Genomic DNA, 24,083 nt, shown 5'->3' with positions numbered 1-24,083 from the left:
CCTGCACAAGTTTGCTAGAAGAGTAAGCTGAAATCAAGTTCTCTGTGCTTTTGCACTTTAACTAGTATATTAATGTATGTCATATACATCCCTATTCTGTGTAAATTAAAAAGGATAGACAAATGCTGACCTAAATTTTAATTTAAAAGACATCAGAACTGTCCAAAAAGCTTCCCTGTTTCTTCCACAAATACATACATACACACACTGAAATTTAATTGGCAAGCAAAGAGCGGTATCACTTCTTCGACGCTGGAAAATCCATCAAGATTGTTGTGCAATGTGTTGAGGTATTTAAATTGATATCAAGCTGTTAACTTAAGTAGTAAAAAAATCTTCAATTTAAGCATTGACTGAGCACCTTGCATTTGCAGCAAGCAGAATTGCAGTAGAACAATGCTGGGACCAATGTGTACTTTAAAATACCTCCTCTTTCACAGCAGAGCAGCTGTGCAGCAGTTCGGTCAGTTGGACCATTTGCAGATTTTACCAAGGGAAAAAAATACATTTTCAAAGTTACTGAGATCAACCCCTCATCCAGCAGTTAGAGAATGTCCAGTACAATTCCAGCCCTTTACAGCAGGACAAAATATCTTTTTTTTCCTCTGGCAGTAACAGCTGATTGCTTTCCAGGTTGCTCCTGACACTTTAGCCAAGAGCAATAATGGGTTAGACTAAGCCAGGAGTGTTCCCTTCCTGATTCACGACATAAACACAGCCCTCATGCCTTCACATGGGGACTGTGCCACAGCAAGACAGGCTTGAGAAAAGTTTGTTTGCTTCTAAATGAGATGGAAAAAGATTAGCTTTGTGCCTGAACCACTATTGAGAGAAGTGTCTGCCAAAACAACATAAAATTAAAATTATGCAGACATATGGCTCTTCCATAATTCTCCCTCCTGGCTTCCCACTGGGTGCTCTGGACTATAAGGAAGTGTTAAACAATAGTAGTTGTAAAGGATTGTTACTTGAAATCTAGAAGTCTGAGGACCTTCGTAATAGTCTCAAGATTGAGAAACCAACTCAAACACCTTTGAATAAAGGACTCTTCACTGCTGCAGACTGGACACTTGTAATATTCAGAAGGCCACTTCCTCTAAGCCTCAAAGACAGGCCAGCATAGCAGATTTTATGCTTGAAATATTAGCTTAAAATACAGCAGTGAATTCAATTTCAAACTTGGAATTTAAACTTTAAAAGTTTCAAAAATAAAGTAAAAAGAGTCATTTTGCATCAATGGCGCAAAGCATAGGAATCTCTGGCCCAGAATTCAAGTCAGCCTGCAAACAAATTAAGGCTCCCTCACTCTAGGATCCTGGCAAGCAAGGTTAACAACCTGAATACACATCATTAGTGGATTTCACTGCTTTCAAATTAGAGTATTTGCCTGCCCTTTACTTTCATCTGTTCCCACTACCACAGTTATCCCAGAGTTAAGTTGTATAACACATAATACGTTAAACCACTGATTCGTGCACAGCTGATACTGAACAAGATATTTTTTGCTCTATAGCACTTCCCAAAAGCTTGCTTTCACTGATCATGTCATCCATTGAACAGCCTCAGTTACTTGGATACCATTGCCTAGTTCTCCCATTTTTCGTCTGATAATTTTCTCAGCTTTTCCCTGGTTTGCTCTTGTTTAATCTTTATCCTGACACCAGTGCTGCTGACATTTAAGGTATTGAAAAAATATTTCCATAACCTTAGCTGAAGAGAATATTATATTCTTGATGTAGACTTTTTCTAAACTTCCAAATTGGACCAAATTTTCTATATTGGACCAAAAGTTTTCTATAATTCCAGGACCAAATTCAACAATAAAGTATCAACAATCAGCAAAATGCAATACTCAAATACCTGAAGCATAATTTACATACGCAAGACAATTAAAAGTGGTTTCTTTAGAAATAAGAAAAATATTACATAGAGTCCTTTATGTATATTTCCCTAAATAAAACAATATGTATGTTTATGTGTGTGTATATATATTTTCACATTACCACATTCTCTGAAATACTGTGAGAAGCAAAACAAAACAACTGGAATTGTTAACAACCACACTTAAGCTTAATATTAAATTCCTGTTTGCACTCCAAATCCCTCAGGGTTAATATGAGCTCATAAACCCAACCTCTAACAGACATGAGCCAATTTAATGAGACCAGAAATGGGGTCACACCAACCAGCACATTTTTTAAGATCATTATATTATTTGTCAAAAAGGGAAAACAACAAAGAAAAATATTTATAAAGTTGAAACCTTGTCCTTATAGCTTTTTTAAATTTGCTCTTTACAGGCTACTGAACAACTGATTACAAGATCCTCCCAACCATCCCCAGGCAACAGTGAAGCAGATTAAGAGAGACCAGGCAATTAAATAAGGAAGAAATTCCCAGGAAACATAAACTGAAGAGAAAAATACTGTATTTAACACAGTATGGTACTAGTATTTATCCTAAACAGCTGAAAAGACAAGTCATAGTTAAACCATTGAAATATCTTTAATGAGGGAATTAATTTTTAAAAAATTAATTGTGGAAAAACACCTCAGAAATACTAAGGTACAGGTACTTATTCATCAGTCCCTGTTATGGCCATGGTTGTAAAGAGATTTTAATGAACTCACCACTGTGAAAATGATGACAAAATGTAACATACGGAAAGAACAAGCTGGGTTTTGTGAACAGAAACATATTCTTTGCATTTACTGGAAGCAGTTTCTAGGTAATATTCAACATTTCCCACCTGCCACAATTCAGAAGGATGCTGCACACACGCAGAGCAAGGCACACAAGCCCATAACATAGTGCTGTGTAAGAACCACTGAAATAAAAATATATGGAGATAGGCTAGTAAGGACTTCCTGGTGTTTCCCTAGCTGAGGTGGAACACAAAGACAAGGGAAGGTAAAGTGGTTTGCCTGAGGCAAGAAGATAAGTCAGCATTACAACCAGGAGAGAAACAGGGGGAATGGTATCTAGTGCTAAATCAAAGTTTAAACAAACCATACTGCCCTTTTGAAGGCATACACAACACCATCTTTTCTCAGAATAAGTCAAGAACTAACTCAGTGAACCTGAGTCCTTGAGCTTTAGGATCCCTTCATTAGTCTGACCGTTGTTTTCAAGTTTCATAAAGAGTTGTATTTCTGTTAAAGAGGGCAACTTGGTTTTTTTCCCTGTCTTAGCCCAGTAAAGGGGAAGGTCTCTAAAATGCTTCAAGCCAGCTTGAATGTTGTACAGGAAAGATATATTGGATATACTAAGCAAAAAGACAGGATTTCATCCTTAATTTTCTTCCAGTGTTAACTAGAATAATTCCAGCTACATTACCAATGTGATACCAACAGCAATATGGCCTAACTGCTAAAAGGAGAGAAAATGATGGAACTTTCGGTTCCATGGCATGCCATTTGATTTCAGCATAGTCTACCTATTATGATAATAATTTACACTTTTTAACTCCCTTAGCATTAACAATGCTCTCTTTTAGTTCACAGGGGGTGTCCTATATGCTTCCCTTCCAAAAAGAAAAGCCAAAGCAAACTATCCCATATTTTCCAATATTATGCCAGCAAGAATACTAAATTCACATTATCTGACATATATATAGTTGCATAGAAAGTCAAAGTGTCTCAGCAAAACAAGCAACTAATAATTTCATATTGTAAAAGGAAAAGCACAGACTCAGTCTTTACTATAATTTGCAAAGTTCACAAAGACTTGGAAGGTAAAGATTAGACACTGCAAGCTCTGTGTTTTTCTTGTAAAATGCACTGTTTACAGATAATACTACTTAACTTTGCCATCCTGAAAACAGCAACTTGGAAGTTCTTCCCTGTATGACCAAATTCTCAGAGCAGGACAAGAGCAGACCACCAGGGTAATTTGATATGGTTTTTTTGCTAGGAGAGGTTCCTTTTGCACATCCCTTCCCCACAGCAAATACATTGGGCTCAGAAAGTGTACACTTGGTGTTCAGGATTATTTAACACCAGGAAGCTCACAAAGACAATGCAGAAATCAAGACTGTGATTTCTAGAAGCTACCCATGGCTGAAATATTATGATGTAAAAGCATAACATGACTGCATAGCAACTCAATCAAAACAGGGGTTATAGTAGGGTTTTAGGAGGGTTTTTTCAAAAGATGTATGGCAAATAAGCAAGATACCTATGTACTTCACTTAGCATTGCACCAAAATTAAACAGATTCAGGTTTTGACTTTCCCCACCCCTTTTTTTCCTCTTTTTTTTTGAGAGAGAGAATTTATGAGACACCATCTGTGAACTAAAAAGGAATACTGTTAATGGTAAGTGAAATATAAAGTACTTATCATAATAGAAAGTGGCAATAAATTCTGACTAAATATTCATTTATTTAATGAAATTCTGACTAAATAAAATTCTGACTAAATAATATTCTGATTAATAATAAATAATAAATTTCTGACTAAATAATATTTATTATAATAATAAAATAAAATTCTGACTAAAACTACTAACATGTCAGTATGAATACAATTACTTTACAATTTTAAAAATTCCATGAGATTTTCATACTGCATTTAAAATATCCTAAACTTCTAAAAATCCCTCTACTTCCTACATAAAGCAGAAAAGTATCAAATTGCAATAAAAATACTTTGTAGGAAAGGAAATCAGAGAATTTTTGTCAATGCATCATTCACATTTTTAGACTAAGAAATCAGAAAAAAGGTTCCCTGTTCAAGGTAAAGTTTTTAATTTAACACAGAAATAACCTGCAAGTCTGTCTTCTGAAAACAGAAAACTCCAACAGGAGTGGAGGCAGATGTTTAACCTGCTCAGCATCTCTTCGGAAATGTGCTACAGAAAAATAACAGTGATAAAGATTAGAATTCATGTAAACAAAGACCACAAACAACATCTGAATTGTTTGAAAATTTTTTGTTTCACTAACATCAGTGAAAGCAGAGAAACACAAACCATGGAGCCAATGCCATAAACCAATGGGAGTCAGGTTATAAAGCTGGCAGGATCTCTAACTCTATGTCACAATGAAAATTTCATGTAACTCTTGTGAAGATGCAATCAGAACCTATGAGTCATGCAAGGCAGATAAGGTAACCTGGCATTCAGGCACAGCTCTGTCACTGTGATTTCAAAGACATTAAAATTTGAGGGTTCATTAAAATTAACTTCTGAAATGGACACCTCAACCCGAACACAAGATGTCTACTGTGCAGACAGCAACTGCTTTCTCTCTAAGACACAAAAAGGGAGGAGCCTCCTCTATAAAATCCCACTTTTCCAAAGTATGCATTCTCAAAATAATAGGCAGAGTTTCTTCCATAATAAAGGCTACAGCAGCACTACCTTGAGCTCTTTACAGTGCTTGTGTGCCACATGCTATGAAACCATGCTATGAACCGTTACTGACCCTTACGAGGGATTCAGAATAAAATCTTAATTGTCTTTAACGATGAAAGATGGTCCTTGATCTTTTAAAAGTATTTTCCAACATACAGCAAGCAACAAATATGAAATATCAAGTTAATGAAGGAAAGGTCTAGTGAGGCCACTCAGACAGATCGTTTAAATTCATCAATTTGTTCACATTTTATAGTCACCATAACTTGACAATTATTATAGTGGACAAACTCAAATCTCTTTCAGGTTAAAAGCCAAAATTCTCTTGTGAATTCTACAGTTAAACATACAATATTTTACAGCACAGCTCTGGGAAGTAGTATAACATATTTCTACAAAACATTATATAACAAAATATAAAGATGTAATGATAAAACTATCGGAAGGAAAAGGTTAGGAAATATCTGGAATTCTGGCAGACTTACAGACCCCAAAAATGCCCAAAGTACAAGTGAAATGCAATTATTTTTTGCTGCTTGCTAGCTAAACTGCTGACCTACATTTTAACATCCTGAATACAGGCACAGAGATATTTTACCCATAGATTCAAAGGAAAAGAAAAAATCTGTTGAGTTCATATTCCTCATGAATGCCTCCAAATGATGGCAAATCAATAGCTGCCGCTTTACTAACATCACCCTTTGGACTTAGTCAGCTAACATGCCTGAAAATCCTTCCCAGAAGAACCATACAGATTCACAAATCTGTTTTACAACCACCATCAAAACTCCATACAAACAACTCAGCTTTCAGTTTGGTTACAGGTACAATATAAATCACTAAAGTCAAAAATACTTCATAGAAAGGTGAACTCCACTTCTGAAGCTATAAAATTATTTGCTGAATTCTTGTAGGCTAAACTGATTAAAAGAAAGGAATACAAGGCCATTAAATGAGGCATCATTAGTGCCTTGAGCTATGCAATAACTGATTTTATTTCTTGTCACCAAAAGGTAATTTTATTGCATTATTGGCAAAGCACCCTCCTTTCTTCTGTTGTAATCTTTTCCTACAGCCCATTGCAAAAGGAAGTATTTCAAAACACATTTTCAATTCCCCAGCAAGCATTCAATTCTCAAATGGTTTTTAGAAACTCAAAGCAGCGATTCATCGAGCCAAGTAAGAACACTGAACTTGGAACTCTGAAAATTTTCTGCTCTAGCTCTTATATTAAAAATAACTTGAGGTTTTTTCTTCTAGAGTTTCTTCCAGTCTTTATCCGACAACTTTCAAGGAGCCACAACAACAAAGCTCCTGATGGAATCCAAATAAAACTGATCACAGGGAATGTGGGATTCTAATTAACAGGGCAAGACCTATGCACAGCAAGTAGCTTGTACAATACAAAAACCAGAAATATAAATGTTGTTTTCTGCTTTTCATGGAGTCCTTGTTAGACAGAAGGTCAGTCTGCAGACACAGGTGGGAAAAGCCAGAAATACAGAACAAACCCTTAGTTATCAGCAGCGAACACTGTAGTGAAATAGGACAAATTCAGCACTTACAGAAGACATCCCTGATCAGACAAAACAATAAAACACTTTTACTTAAACATGATTTTATGACTAATTATAACTAGAGGACAGTCTTACAATTGAAGATGAAAAGAAGTGCTATTAAAAAAAAAAAAAAAGAAGAAAAACAAGCACTCAGATGTGGCTACAAACTACAGAAGCCATGCACACTGGACATAGAAAGGTAAGAAGAAATGAGGTGGTTTAAAAAAAATAGACCAAAATGAGAAAAAAAGAGAACAACTTTTATTTGTGTTTATTCACAGAACTCCCATCCCTAGAAATCCTTCAGTTGGGGATTCATATCTAAGAAAATAGGGAGATAATGAAACAGCAAACATTTCAATGAGCTGCCATGCCACCAAACAACTCACTGCCCAGAATTCAGGGCCAGGAGAACAATGGCATCAAAACCTACAGATTCCAATCACCTACAGAACACAAGGGGTAAGACATTATTGGCAAGCTCAAGGGAAAAAACAAAAAAACAACACGTTATTTAAGTCAGAATTCACTTTCTATGACAGGATAACAAAACATGACTGCCTGTGATTCAGAGCACTAAATCATATATTGTGAAATTTTAGACACTCTGCAGAGAGAGACCAATGGATGGATCCATTCTTTTCCTAACAGCCCCATAAGAACACAATCTTAAACACACTGAAGGGTTCTGCACATGTCTTACCCCTCAAAATACCTCTTCAGCTATATAGAGACCACATAAACTCTAAAGGTAGAAGCAAAATGCAATGTGATGGTCCCTGAAATTATTCAGCTCCTGATCAGGTAGAAATCCTCTTACTTTATAAAGGGGTTTTTTTCCCCATTTTTCTTTTCTTTTTTTTTTTTTTAACAATATTCACTTCTGGGACTATAGACCAATCTGTTCTGCATCTCATATGTCCATATGTTCCATGAAGTTCTACAAATTTGTAATCCTGATGAGGCAGAAAAACAAGCAGATTCAATGCAGTTCCTGCAGTATAAAATCCTGAATCTTTCTTGCTTCTGTTTCAAGACACAGCTTTCAACAAACATTATCTAAATGCCAACTAATGCCAAATATAGACAATTATTTGTCCTTCTATTTCCATAAAGGTTTCTGCATCACTTTGAGTAGTTCTTCTATCTCCACCGGGCACACAGTAATGTACTGAACAGAGTTGTGAAAAAAAAACCATTGTGCTAAGCCCTTCATGGATGCTCCTGGAGTTCTGGAAGTAGCCTTAGTTTGCTACCTGAAAACCAGCAAGCTATTTTAATCAATTCATGGAATCATGGAATGGTTTGGGTTGGAAGGGTCTTAAAAGATGATCTGGTTCCATCCCAGGGGCCATGGGCAGGGATATCTTCCACCAAACTGTGTTGCTCAAAGCCCCATCCCTTCTTTTGATGTAGCCCAAGACACAACTGGCTTAATAAAGTGCTAGTGCACATTTCTGACTCAGGATTAGGTTTTTCTTCAGTTTGTTTTGTTAATTTAATTTTTGTTTTCCTTTGCTGCTGTTATGGGGTTCGGAGGTTTTTATGGGGAAAAGGGGAAGTTGGTGATAACAATTGTGGTTTGGTTTTTTAACCTAATTTTGATAAAAGGTGATCATTTATTCTTTTTTTACAAATTCTAATTGTACCATATTTCTCCAGTTGAAGCCCTGAACTGAACACAATCCCAGAAGCCAAAAGAGCATCTTATTTCACTTTTGGTGTTGAGTACCCTCTCTTTAGTTGAATGACTAAAGTTGAATGACTTAAGTTTAGTTTGCCATGCTATATGGAAAGTATAAAAAAAAGCCATGTATACAATCAAAAAAGCCTGTGTAAACTACAATTTAAACTCACAGAAAACAAACAGGGTAATGAACTTTGATTACACAGGATGAAAGGCAGGGGCATAAGTGAAAGGTAGGTTTTATTGTAGATGGAAAAGCCAATGTTAAAGCTCATTACCTCTTATAAGCAGCAGAATACCTTATAATATCTTGTAAAGATAAGGAAAGGGTACTGACATTTTCCATAGCTACACTAAAAATACCTATTTCAAAATGGAGTTATGTTCATCTCTAAGGAACACACACAAAATTCACATGCTATAGTGAGCTGGCCTTCACTGATAAAAACAGATAATTTTTATGGTCCTGTAAGGTGCTTTACATGGGAATACAGCTTTTGGAGAGTAAGTAAATTACTCCTTTATAAAAGTGATCTATTTCCAATTGCTTTCTCCCCTTAGAGACAAAATCATAACTTAAGTTCCTAACTCACTGAAATAGAAAATAAAACTTTCTGTAACAATAATTTGTTTTGCCCTGGGATACTGCATAGCTTTAATTACTGTATCCATAGCAATCTAGATGTCAATTAGAGACAGCAGCTCTGACAGTGTGTTAGAAAACCATTAACACCATGACTCAGTACTCTAGACACTCCAGCACAAGTTGTGATTTCCCATAAAATGTAAAGAAAGTGTGTAAACAATAATTCATGAAGCACAGAGACTTGGTTTAAACCCCCAGTTTTAAATTCCTTATATACAGTCAAAATAACTGTTGACTCCAGTGGCCACTGTGGAGACACTTGGAATCTGTTTGCATATTTATGGTACACTTTTCCTATGGAGATAGATATTCTTGCTAAAGGTCCTGCCTGTTTTTATTTATGAAATATTATGACCTCAACATGAAGCAAGACATGGTTGTGGTCCTACACAGGATTTACCTCAGCTGGATTTGAGCTACCTTTCCCATGTGACAGGACCCAAGAAGTTAATTCAATCACCTCTTACAAAGAGTAGGAACATGAACTGGAATCCTGAGATAGTCATAAATCCTAGTCATGGATACAGAAAAAATAAAGAATTAAAAATATTTGAATCTTTTTATTTTGAAAATTCCCTTAATCCTTTTAAATGCCCTGTAGGAGCCTTATCACTCCTTTCTCTAACCCAGAATAATTACTTAATCTCATAAAAATTCCATTTTGTTTGAAAAGCTATTATGTTGGGTGTTTTTTTTTTCTTTTAACAATTAAAAAGAGCATTTTGTACAGTTCCTGAACTTTATCTAGTCCATTCTGTGTTCTTTCCGCTGAATTCTTAGCATAAAAATACTTTTTCTTATTTTCAGTTCCAACGTTCCTGAGCCTTCACCTTTCTGACCACTGACAACTTCAGTCTGCCCATTATTTACAGGGATTTTATCTGAAATAACCCTAATCTGTAGGGGAAAAAAATATTCTTTCTCAAAATAGAAACAAAAAAAAAATAGGAGCTTTATATTTTATTGCAGGTGAGGGAGAGTACTTATTTATTTATTTTTAAATTTCTCTATAGAGAATTGCCCTGCTGAGTTCTGTCAAAACAATGTTTGCTATGTGGGACTTTTCCAAATCCCTTCTTGTGCTTAGATACAGTTCAGAGTATTTGTAGGGTGTATTTGTTATATTTCACATAACATGGCAGAGCTTTGCTTCTCTCAACACTGCACACCTGACTCACAGGCACTTTCCTTTTCTAGAAGCCACCAGTCTATAAAATTCTGTGCTTTTCTGTGCTGTTGTTACCTCTAAAGTGCATTTTTCATACTCCACATGCTGCTAGCATGGAGTGACTCCAGCTAATTTCCTCATTTATGTATCATAAAAAAAGTCTTGGCACCATCAGCCTGGATCAGACTTTGGCCACCCCCAGGACTTGTTCCCTCAGCTCTGTTTGCAGCTAGTTTTCTATAACTGTAAGTCATAACTACCCCATTGTTCTTGGCTTACCTCTATACAGTGCTTCTTACAGAAGAGAATATGTTTAGATGTGTTACAGTGTCTCTGAGTTTAATGGCAATATCAAAGTGTCTTCTGGAAGACTGAGGTAAGCAAAGGTGGAGAAATTATCAAACTACCCATGAAGAAAAGCATTGTATTTTGAGATAGTATGCCAATTACAATTATAACTTATTTACAATAAATAATTGCAGTCTGACCTGAAGGAAGAAGATTAGGGAAAAGACTGAATCTCAATTCCTTTTTATTTCTCATTTTACTCCTGGGTTCAGCAGACCTCACCCTTCTTCCTCCCATAAACAAAAACAAAACAAAGCGAGATGTGACACATAATGACTGTAGGTTATTGTATTTTTCTTCTTTTTGTGGAACTCTATTAGGCTAGAAGCAAAACTACACTACACAGAGACAACTACAAGATGGCAACCAAAAGATAGATTATTTTTAAAATCTGTTGATCAGCAGAGTCATCAATGTCTCCACTCCCAACAGGGTACCACACATCAGAAACATTATACCACAGCCTTCATATCATTACCTTACCTACAGCAGAACAAAGTCAACCATGCTAAACAAATTCATATTTACAGCTTTCAGCAGTTTTAACAAAGTGCAGAGGATTCCAGAGGATTCCAGTCATTTCCATCATGACTAAGAAGCACTCCAGTAAGTATAGTCACATTGCTACTGCAAACATGGCCATCCATCTACAATGATAGTTGCAGAAACTCTGCCATGATTTACCACACTCCAGGTACACAAATTTGCAAATGCCTCAAGAAATAGAGCTCAAATTTCCACATTCATTCTACAAATTCCATAGGAATACTACCTGGGTTTAAAAATGAGCCTTTAAGCATCTTCAGAGCCTCAAAGGAAAGTGCAGCTGCTGCCTCGGAACCATTTAATCACTCAAATGTGGATGATGGAGTGCACCACTTACCGCTGAACTGGGAAGGAAAGGGAATCTAAGTGGTCCTCGCCCTTAAAAGCCATATTTATCCTGTTCTCATGTGCACTTCTCCATGAGCTGGAATCTAGAAAGAAAACAGTCATTTAGTAAACCTAGGAAAACTCAGACACCTTCAGCCCAGGCTGGCATGGCATTTTCCTGCTCTCCTGTGGAGAGAGCTCATTAAAACAAACAAAAAGTCTCCTTTTCCACAACTCCAGCAGTTACCTGAGGCCATTAAGCACATTTCACAGCATAAACAATGTAGGCTTTGCATATTCCTGAAGATCCTGGACTGCTGCACAGGTCAGAGCCATCTGGGTTGAACATTTGTGAGTTAGTATTGAGGTATTATTTAGCCTCATTTATTTTATATTAACTTGAATGCTAGAGAAAATCTAATGAGTGTTATAGTAATTCTTCATGTTATTGTGTGAAAGATTGCAAGTGAGGCCCCTTCCAGCCCTAACTATTCTGCAATATGATTTCAGGATCGTTAAGTACTACATTTACAGAAAGATCCTTGATGACTAAGTTACTGAAGTATTTGACCCCTCCATGTAAGACAATTTCATTTTTTAATACATTTTAAATGCTGCACACATCTTTCTCCTCCATGATTTCCCTTCATACCTAGTGACCAAGAGATGGATCCAAGCTTTATTGCACTAGAAAAAAACAAGAGAGGATAAGAAGGACTCCTCATTTTCACAAGAGGAAGGATTCTGCCTCTTTCCCTCTTCCTTTAATTAGCCTCTCTTATATTACATCACTACCTACTATAGGTCAAAGCACATTCACAACAAAAATCACAGAGGATTTATTCTACAAAAAAAGGTGAAGTCATTCTCACTCACACACATAGCTAAAAGAAAACTAAGGCAAAATATTTGAAGGAAAAGACTAATTCATGACTCAGGAAGAAGAGGAAATGGATTCATTTGGACAAGTATACAGGAACAGTGGGAAAATTATGCTTTCTTAGATGTGAAAAAAAAAAACTTGGGATCAGTGGATCTCACTCCTAGAGAAAATACTTTACACAGGAAATTACTGTTTGTGTCACCAGCTGAAGCAGAGTGGTTTTGATGTAGTTGCTTGTGAAATTCTGCTATTTGGTTATTTGGCTGCATTGTGCAAGCTGAGTCAGCCAGCATTCAAGATATTTGCCACCCCAAATTGCTCTTAATTGACAGAGAGTGGTCCTCACTCCCTTTCCTAGCAAACTGACCTCATTACTAATGCATGGCCTTGTTTTTTCCCCAAGATCTCACAAACACATCCTGAGCACATAAAAGTATTACAACCAACATTCACATTCTCTGTCCACTGTCAGCTCCAGATTGCTCTGGTGATGGTGCCATCCTGTGTTCCTCCCTATCCCCAAGGTTTTCCTGGAAATAACAAATTTAATTTAGTCCTTCTTTAGATGTATAGACTGTAGAAGATTGAAATACAGGAGAAGAATCTATTTAAAAAGCCAAAACCAACACCAAAAAATCCCCACATTAAAAATAGTTGAATTGGTACTGAAGGCTCTGGTTTAAAAAGACTGCAGGTATTTCATAGGTTTTGACTGGAGGTTCATATGCCCAAGCATGAAAATATTAGTATATATTCTTCTGCTCCTGTGACACATTAGGATTTTAAAAACAAACTTATTTGGGGGGACAGGAGGAGGGAAATTTAAAGCATTTAGTGTATGATATACAGATTTCACTAACAAAGTGAATAAATGAGCTATCTTCATTTCCAGTAGTATAATATTTTCCCTTTTTAAAGACATTTAAGATTACAAGATACAAACAAGTGTACAATCACATTTACTGGAAACTGACAAATATCACAATAATCACTGTCTTCATTTGAAGGAGATAGCCTTAACACTGAACACATCCACAAAAAACCCTACTCTCCAAAATTAATTTTCCCTCCTAAATCTTGTCATTTAAAGAACAAAAACCTCCAATATTTTAGCCTGCAGAATTACAGATTTCACGAACACTAAACATCTCTTTCTGCTCAGCATTAGACTTGGATTTACCTTCTCATGCTACCAACACTAAATCAAATGTAAAGCTTCAGCTTCCTCTGGCAAGCTAAATCTACTTCACCATTAGCTCAGCCTACTACCAATTTCCACACATACAAATCAAAGCACCTGCTTGTACTCCATTACTTGTGATCAGTGACATAATGTACACAGACATAAATTAGATTATTGCATGTCCTTGTTCCCCATAAATTAGAAACCTGACAAAAATGCAAGTTTTTATATGCTGCCTTCCCACAAAGCACACTTTTATATTATGTCTGAAAGCCTGTAAAAACATTATCAACTCCTACTTAGAGGTTACTTATGCTCCAGGAACAATAACAAAATGTTACAACAATATCTTAACCAAACTGTCTGGCTAGAGACTATGATTAGATATTAGCTGAAATCTTTAATCCTAAATTAATGTTGGCAATATGAGGAAATTCTCTGCCCTGGAACTTTGCCAGGGGATCCACTGTACCCCCAGGATCACAGGAGAGGTTGGAACACCAGTGATTTGTGGCACAGGCTTCTGGTCCTGCTTAGAATGCCTCCTCCACCTGCTGGGCAATTACAGATGGCAGATATTGCTCAGATTCCAGTGCTCGCATTCCTCTTTCCAGGTAAGAACAAAACAACTGTACTTCCTCGTATAGACTAGGAGAGGGCTGATGAGTCCTTCTCTTTAGCTGATTCTGCTTTTTATTTGAGTCCACAACACATGATGAGCTCTAATCAGCACTCCTAAAAGCAAAGTCCTCTACTCAAGCTGACTATGGAGATGTTATACATGTACTCACTTTTATTAAGTATACATATAATAATAGATAACATTATTAGACTTCTGTTGGAGAGTCTAATTTTTTTTTTCCACTGAAAGTATTTATTTCCATGACTAATGATTAGACCACAGCTCGTCAGAGTTGCTGTCCAGATAAATTTGAACAAAAAAGACAAACAAACCAAAAACTCACTGCTTGTACTTTGTAACATTGGTCGTTTTGGTAGAAGCGTGAGTGACACACTGAAATAATAAAATTGTGTTCTTGGACTATTATGAAGCCTTTTATTTAACACCTATATAGGGCTTGACATCTGCACACAGCCTTGTATCAGTGTAAATGCTGACTTACAATTTGTTTGACTCCTCTGGTAGGTAGCTGCACATGCATGTGGAATTACATGTACGCAAGGCAGCAGGCTCTGTGTCCTGCATTTTTCTCTTTGTGATTCCAACACTGAATTAGGTTTTCGGATGTTATTTCCTCCAGGAATAGATGCAGATAGGCAGAGCACAAACTACATTTCAATCCCATCCAATACAGCCAGCCAAAAGCTTTTTTCAGAGGACAGGAGTTCAGAAGAGAATAAAGCATCACACCTGAAAGAGCATGAAAGCATTGCTCTCAGAAACCAGCAAAGTATCAGCAAAGGGCGTGACCTTCGTGGCCAAAATTCCCAAAACCACACAAGCAGGAAGAGGGATCTTGCTCACAGACAGGCACCAGGCCTTGCCAAAAACTGACAGATAACTAAAAACACCTTTAAAAACTGTCAAACAGCCCACCTGTAAAAGAGAGGAGGAGAAGCCTCATCCCAGCTTGAGGGTAACCCTGTGCAGCATCTCATTAGCAGAGTGGTGCAGCTGGCAGCTCTCATCCCACTGCTCCAGGACAAACCCCTCCTGCCCTACAAGAACTCCCTGCTGGGAGCCTCCTGTTGCTCCAGCCTGTTTAGCAATGGAGAGCAGCTTCTACAGAGCCACAGTGCTTTTTAGCACCCTGCAAAATGTGTCATTTCTGCTAAGAAAGCAAATTGCAACTCATAGAATCTCCCAGTTTAAATTTCTTCTCCATGATTCAACATGTTAGCTCACATTTAACAAACTAGATATTAGGAGGGTTTTAGCATAAGGATTCTTTTAGGAACAACAGCATACCCAAAAGTAGCATGGTAACAGCATGTTTTCCAGGTGAACTCAGCTTTCTTCTACTACTGATGGCCCTAAAGTTCTCTATCACAAAATTATGTCCTTAGTAATTAAGCCCTGAAACTTCAGACAATTAAATTCACATTTTCGAGCTCATTCATGTCACACATGTTCACCCTTGCAAAGGCTCGAATCAAAAGGCAAATCCGTGAACTTTCACCACGTCCTTTCTAACCCCTAACATCATAATTTCAACACTAAAAATACCTTAAAATAAGGTCAATCAAGAGCATAATTTCTCTTTCAGAAAGAGAGAAATCCACACATCTAGCCTCTGACTATTAATAATCATCTGAATTAGGAGAGCATGTTATCTATAAGCAATATGGTTAACCTGAGAATAAGAAGTTATTAGCTAAAAGTCATTTCAGACCAGATATTCCTTGATTAATATGAACAGTTCCTGTCTGCACTAAAGTACAATCTCTTTTCTGCCAAACAGCACTTGCCCTTATTTTACAATTCTGGGAGTCTGGGAATCATTAGTTATTATTCTCCTATACACAGAATAACTGTTAATGGAATGCCACAAATCAAACTAAGGGCAAAATTCTGACAGCATTTATGTGAGAGGTCAGAAAGTAAATACATACATTCTGTCCTTCAGCAACACATCCAGCCCATCAGAAGTTTTTCGACACTAAACATTAAAGGACTCAAGATCCTGTGTCATTCTGCATTATAAGAGGATTACATGGGCATGAATTAATTGCAATTGTAAGAGCCAACTCAAAATTAGGCTGGGTGTCACAAATCTAAGAAACCATAAAATCAGGAGCAAAAATAATGAAGAGCTCTTTGAGCAGTGCATTGAAATGGGTTGTATTAGCATGGGATCACATACACAGATCTATGGACCACACTCCTAGAATGCAAAATTAAAACTAGGAGGGAGAGGTGGGAAAAGGCACTACCTATGGCATTCACTCATGGCAGTGGCTCAATAATCAGAGGAAGCTCTGCTGAAAGTTTATGCCTTGCACTTCAAGTATAATCTGAAACATAAATTTATTTTCGGTCACAGAGGGGTTTTATTTTTATGGCATATTTCTTCACCTCTTTTCTCTCTGCTTTCTGCAGAGAGAGGCTCTCATTTTAAATTACTCTCTGTATTTGAAAATATTCCTTCTAATATATCATAAAACAATTTGTCTTGGAAGGGATCTTAAAGATCATCTAGTTCCAAACCCTCATGGGGTTTTGGTAGGGTTACCTTCCACTAGATCAGGTTTCCCACAACTTCATCCAACCTGTTCTTGATTATATACACATACAAAAAATATATATAGCCATCTGTTTATTTAAATATTTTCTTAATACTTCACTTATATTTCCATAATTCTAAAAATTATGCCTTATTTTATTATATATTCATCATAAATTTCTATTACATTAGATATTTTTGAAGTATAAATTACAATATATGTGGAGGTTTGGAGATTGTGTGTATATATACACATACATCTGATGTAGTTATTAATGCAAACTCAAGTTTGTGCTGTTTTTTCTTCTGGATACTTCCCATTTCAGTCTTGTTTTGCACATCTATACCTTGGAAATATCCAGGGAGATGGAGAGGGAGAAACAAAAAAAGATCTACCTCAGTCAAATAGGCCATTCTGAAAACTTCAGACAAGGAGTATGATTGTGTAGATCTTGAGGGTGAAAGAAAAAAAGAAATTTGAAGCCAGTATCATTTCTCTGCATACAGAGGAATTCCTTAATTAACTTTCTGGTTTGTATGTTTGTTTTTTTTTTTTAAACTTCCTTGAACATAAAAAAAAATCGTTTATGATCTCCACTAGGCAAAATCCTGCTTTGAAAGCAAGATGTATGGGACTGCTTCTTCCATTTCTTTATTTTAGATAGTGGATCATATGAAAAACACTAAGTAGAACATATTTATCCAGGTAATTCAGCTTTCTCCAAGATTAAAAGTGGAAGAGATCAATCATCACATGTGCCACAGCAAGTCCTTTTTCCAAGGCATGAGTTTTCTTACAATGCGTCTTTAACAGGTGTTCCCATTCAAATACAAAATATCTGGAAAAAATGGAGCTTCCATCAGCATAGATTACATTATGAAAATGTTTAAAATAAGGAGATAAAGAATGGCATAACAGATTTGATGACTTCTTTTCACCCACTCCCCCTTAAAACCATTTTAGGCAACAGGCCACTGGAACAGACACTTGGCATCTTTTGGGTTTTTTAAATCTTATCAAAGCCTCTAAGATCTCCCCTTCTGCAAGGGACACACCAATTTCCATAGCTGGCAGTATTACGGCAACAAACTGATTGGTGGTCACATTTCTGGCAATTAGCATTTTAGAGGCAGTTTCACTGGAAAATAATTTACTTTTGAGGTTCAGCAACCAAATAAGAAGTGTCAGGTTGGGGCACTCCAGAGCTATATTTTACCTTTTATGTGGTGGAGAATAATCAACATATAAAGATGTTTCTTGGTTCTCAGGGCAGCAGTAATGCAAGCTGCTACCATGTAATTTTGGGGTGTCCAATGGACCAGGCTGCTCAGAGCCCCATCCAACCTGGCGTCGAACACTTCCAGGGATGAGGTATCCACACTTCTCTGGGCAACATCTCCCAACCTCACAGTAAAGACTTTTATCCCAATATTTAATATAAACTTCTTCTAGAGCCATCATCCCTTCTCCTGGTACCATGCACCTTTGTAGAAACTCCCTCTCCAGCTCTCTTTTAGGCCCCCTTCCAGTATTGGAAGGCTGCTCTAAAGTCTCCCCAGAGCCTGCTCTCCCCTCCAGGCTGAAGAATCCCAATTCTCTCAGCCTCTCCTTACAGGAGAGGTGTTCCATTCCTGTGACAGCCTTTGTGGACCTCCTCTGGATTCACTCCAGCAGGTCTGTATCCTTCCTGTGCTGGGGAACCCAGTGTGGTATTAGAAGTCAGAGGTTTGTTTTGCTGACAATAAATGACCTCAAGTGAAATTGCCCTGCTTTGGTCTCATTTACCCCTGACACCATAGCCAGGATTTCATCTCCATGTAGAGAGATCAGAAATAAAAGAGCTGTACTTTCAGCTGTGCAGGGCACAAGAGAAAATGGGAGATTTTTGCAACTTAGAGTGTACAAATGTAGAAGTGTAGAAGAAATGCCCACAGAACATCAGACTTTTCAGTTATTAGATGACGTGACTCTCTCAAGTGTAATGAAATTGAAGTTAAGATTCATTATTTCCCTTACAAACAGGCAAAAAATTCCAAAAGGATCTTAACATGAAAAGAAATTTTAAAATAAGTCATTTCTCTACTGAGGCATAAAATAAAGAAAAAATAATTTACTAAGCCAAAGTTAAACATAACGCAAGTAAAAATTGAAACAGAATATTTGAGAGTTTAATACTGCAAACAAGTACATAGAGAAGATATCACTGTGTTTAACCACTTCAAAGGGAAAGGAATAGAGACCTACACAAATAACTCACTGCAAGGAAACATGACAATATTTGCACATCCCTGCGCACAAACCATGAAAGGATTTGAATGAAAGGATTTCATCTTAATAGCTATTCCTGTTAGTCAGACAGGAAGTCTAAAAGACATCTTTATTTGCATTGATATTCCTCAAAAAGTAAAACAAATCTGACATTTTAACAGAGAGCAAAACAGTATTATTAATTCAGGTCATAGTCAAGGCTATATTGGACTCGAATCACAAGGCATTGCATGGTAAACAGTCATCATATTTTCACAATATTTGCCAGTGATAATGAAGTTTATCATTTTACAGAGTTAATATCAAATTTGCTCTTTTGTGGTCATAACTCTGAAAACCTTAAGACCAGCTTTAGACCAGTACAGATGAAAAAGACATTTATCTAAAAATAAGACAATCACAGAAGGCCACAAACAGCTAATCTCTAGCCCTTAAATCACTTCTCTGTTTGAATTACTAGTAAACTTCCTACTTCCTTCAATCAACTTCAGCATAATTTTTTCACCTTTCTACAACATATTGGGGAAATGAAAAACAAGGACATCAGAGAGCCACAGAAAAGTTAAAAGGGAAGTAGGTGAGAGAGATCAAAGTTCTTGCCTGATACTATGGTAACTCAACAGAAAGCAAGAGCAGGAGGTCCAGTTGGGAAACAAGCACACAAAATAAACCAACACACCAAAGAAAATGTAATACACATGTGGTTATGCTACATATTTTCAAGGATCCCAGCTCTCTTCATGCTTATTGCAAGTTCTACTTTCAAGTCTACCTTTTCTAGATAGACACAGCAAAGCCAGTAGAAAAACTTCCTGAAAGCTGAAAAAAAAGTCCAAGTATGTTGTGAAATTACCTATATGCTAAAAAACAAGAACATGGAGCCTACAGCAAAATTTGAGCATAGTTTCTATTTCTTGCTTCTTTCATTGAATTAACTCCAATTAGCACTTCCAGACAGCCTGTCAGCAAACTATGCTACCTAGTCATTATAATTCTACACAAAGAAGTCATAAAGCAGCAGGGAGCTTTTTCTGTTTGTAAGGAGAAAATACTTCATTTATAATTTTGAACCACTGCCAAAGAGGATCCAATCACCAGATATTTTCTTCTTCCTCTGTCCTTCACACAAAAAAAAAAAAAAAAAAAAAAAAAAAAAAAAAAAAAAAAAAAAAAAAAAAAAAAGTGGAGAAGCCAAAAAGCTGTACACTATCAAAGAGAGGGAATCCTCAGCAGGGCTAGAGGCAAAACTGCTCTGCAGGATTGTTCCCATATCCAGTATCTCAGGGGTGGGTGTAACACGAGCAGGGCACATCCAGAAACTCCCAGCAAACCCAAAGGCTCAGGGGGCCTTTCCAGCCTGCTCACATTGGTTTTGCACCAGGGATCAAGTTGGGTGTAGGAGCAGAAAGTGCAAATCCTACTCAAGTCAGTGAGCTGCACTCAGACTGTGTGCCCCAAGTTCTCCTGAGCCTCTGGAAGGGCAAGCAAAAAAAGTTCAGGTGGTATTCCCTGATGGAATGGCAGGTTTTGTAAGGATCACAGGATATCCTGGATTGGAAGGGACACCAAGGATTATCAAAGTCCAACTTTTGGTCCTCCACAGGACAATCCCCCAGAATCACATCGTGTGCTAAGAGCACTGTCCAAATTTTTCATGAACTCTGACAGGTTTGATTTTGCAAGCATTTCCCTGGGGAGCCTGTTCAGTGCCCAACCACCCTCTGGTGAAGAACCTTTTCCTGATATCCAACCTGAACCTCCCCTGACAACTTCAGGCCACTCCCTCAGGTCCTGTTGGAGGTCACCAGAGAGATCAGTGCCTGCCCCTCCTCTTCCCCTCATAAGGAAGCTGTAGATTGTAATGAGGTTCATCGAACACAGACTATGATGAGTTGGAAGGGACCATCAGGATCATCAAGTCCAACTTTTGGCCCTGCACAGAACAGCTTTCTTTGGAGCTTTTTGAATCTGGGTTTTGTTGGATTTTTGTTGACCTTTTTGCTGGTTTTGTTTTTTTAATCTTTCCCCTCTTCCCAATTCACAGGCTGAGGTCTTAGTATGGAAGAGCCAAGGAGGAGACCAGAGGAAAAATAATAACAAGAAACATAAGGGGAAGAGTAGTGTTGCTTAGGAAGTTTGGATGTTGATGAGTGTGTGAACAATCATGCCACACCCAAAAATATTGTAGCTCAGTAGGGAGCTGTGCAGTTTCAATTAAAAAGTGATAATATGTCACAGTACTTTTAATTACCAAACCCCCAAATTTGGCAGGTATAAAAGTCACAGCCTGTATCTTCACTTGCACTTGTAACTCTCAGATAGGCAGCAAATCACCAAAGTCCAACAACTTCACATCTATCAGCTGATGTTCCGTAACCCATTATGCAAGGATCTGGCACACAAGTTCTGAGTACACCATGAATTGCTATACAGTCTGTTCCAGGATGGCTGCATTGTTTGTTCTCATGATTTTCTAAAAATGGATATTGAAAGAAAAGAAAAATTATTTTTTAAACTGCACAAATCTCCTTGCAGAACAGGCCTAGTGTTTTGATAAATATTTCCCATTATTATCATGAGGTTGTAACAGTCTGTGATGGCACAAGTAGAGACACATACCAGAATTAGTTGGAAGGAAAAGTCCCAGAGTCAATTTTGCTATTAGCAGCCAAATCCAATGAATTTGTAATCATTAGGTTTAGGAGTGCTCAGATTCCAGACTTTAATTTTTCTCCCCACAGCAAAACATAGCAGTAACTGTAGAGGGTTTTATCCATAATATTAGCTTGAGCTTTGCAGTTATTTATGAGTATGCCACAGAACTTTGTTGCCCTGCAAGTCAAACAGAGGCACATTAGACTCACATTTGGAAAGCAGTCTGTTCACTCATTTCCAATGCAGGTCTCTGCACTGTTAACCCTCCAGACACATGAGACTGGTAAGGACAAAGAAGTGTAAAAGTTCTCCATGAACTTCCATTTCCAGAAATTAGCATTGACCATTTCAGCTGCAAATGCGCCAAAACTTAGAAGTCACATTGCTGATCTACTACCCTGAAAATTTCAGTCTTCTGACCTGTTTCTTTCTGTTGCTGCCTGTGATATGTGGGCAGTGGATCAGCTCATCTCCCATTTGCAAGAGTAGTTAAGAGAACTCCAAATCCCTCCAGAGAGCTGATTTCACTATTAAAATGTCAGCACTTTTCCATAGATATTTCCATGATCAAGAGTTTACTTCGTCTCCATTTTCCATTATCAACCTCAGAAAACTCTGCCAATCTTCAAACACCCATCATCTCCAATATTTCTGGTGCAACCTAAGGCAATAATTGGCCTCAGCAAGAACACAGAGACGTTCCTAACCCTGCAGGGTGACAGAGTGTACATTCCACCTGCAACTGTGGCTTTCATCATTTTCAGTGTGCCTACATTTAGAGATGCTATCGACAACCCAGTTTTTACATCAGCTGGATCCAAGGTACTGCTTGTGCCAATTACACTTACATTATTTACCAGTAAATATCTGAGGGTCAGGCACATCAAATATCTTGCTAGGTACTGCCAATGCCCACCCACTGAGGTGTTTGGGCATACCACAGGAAGGATCTGCCATCTGTGCAGTCAGGCACTGTCTGCCCCAAGAGCAGGAAAGGATGCCCACAGAAGTTTTTCTTTAGATTCACATTATCCGGACAAGACACAGAGCAAAGGTTTCCGGGAAATAGCCCATGACCTCTCTCAATCAGTGCCCAGGTGAAAGAACAGGAATCCTGAAGCCACATATCACCTGTACTCATTGCCATGGCTTGAATGTCACGTAGGCAATTTGAAGTGCATGGCCCAGCTTTCCCAGCTTCTGTCAGTACAGACCTCAGTGAGAAAACTGTCCCCAAAGTACAACCAGCACTTGCACAGCAGACCCAACACCTGAAATATCTTTTTATTTAAAGATAGAATGCTGTGACCAGCAACATGTACATGCAAGGGAAAAAGTGACATCCCTAAATTGTAGGAAAAAAATTTAAATTACTGCAGTGGTAAATGTAAATCGGTTCTGAGACCCAGCCACCTAATTGTCCATTAAGATATCAAAAAACAGATTCTTCTTTTAATTTAATAGTCTTCTAAAAGAGAACCCAAGAAAATGTTAGGCATTACTCATGGTAGAACTACAGGACGGAGCTTTCGACTCATGACTCATCCAATAAAAGGGAAAGCAGTTCATAAGCAAATTCTGAAAAGTTTCAAAGCACAAGATGAATTTACCTTTTAAAAAGAAGCATTTCAGTAAGATGGGGTGGAAAAAGAAATCACTTACAGGAAACATAGGGCAGTGGTTACATCCAGGGAATGAAAATATAGAAATCATCCTGCTTTACACAACAAGGTGCATCACCATCCTCTCACAGCTATGCAGAAACTTATTTAGCCTCTCTCCCTACTCTGATAATGAAGTGATAATGGTCCAAATTCCTCTCTTTAGTGCAATGACAGATTATGCCTGCAAAGGTGGAGGCTGCTGGTGCCTTTTTACAGCCCTTGAACCTCAACTTGATTCTGAAGCAGCAGCTCAAATCTAATTCCAGGAACCGAAGACCTCATACATGTGAGTGAAATGCGTAAGGCACAAAAATAGATTTTAGTAAAAACGTGAAATGGTTGAATCCTGACAGAAGGTGACTAAGAGGGGAATCCAGCAGGAAGCAAACACGGAAAAATAAGTCAGGAAGTTTAACATCATAGACCCCCCCTAAAAATTAGAAGAATAAAACCACAAAGTCAGAACTCAGACAGGCAATGCTCTTCTTGTAGCACATGTGCCACTTGCTGCCTTCAAATCACTGTGGCCCAGAACCTGGCATCCCACAGCCACAGCACCATTGAGGTTGAAGAGACTCAGCTTCAAAAGGGAAATTCTTATGGATAATA

General features: G+C 37.6%; 1 protein-coding gene across 1 annotated transcript in view; it reads right to left on the bottom strand.

Annotated features, from left to right (window-relative positions):
- INSC (INSC spindle orientation adaptor protein) overlaps positions 1-24,083 on the bottom strand; it is a 119,584-nt gene that overhangs the window by 74,691 nt on the left and 20,810 nt on the right. Inside the window, exon 2 of the mRNA XM_058807395.1 lies at positions 11,646-11,739. Within this exon, the coding sequence (XP_058663378.1) occupies positions 11,646-11,698 (53 nt within the window). The 5' untranslated portion in view covers positions 11,699-11,739. The remainder of the gene's footprint in view (positions 1-11,645; positions 11,740-24,083) is intronic.

This window comes from Ammospiza caudacuta, chromosome 6 (assembly GCF_027887145.1).
Source record: "Ammospiza caudacuta isolate bAmmCau1 chromosome 6, bAmmCau1.pri, whole genome shotgun sequence".
In the NCBI taxonomy this organism is placed as follows: Eukaryota; Metazoa; Chordata; class Aves; order Passeriformes; family Passerellidae; genus Ammospiza; species Ammospiza caudacuta.
Note: the sequence above shows the minus strand (reverse complement) of the source record. Positions and strands in the feature narration are given on the sequence as shown.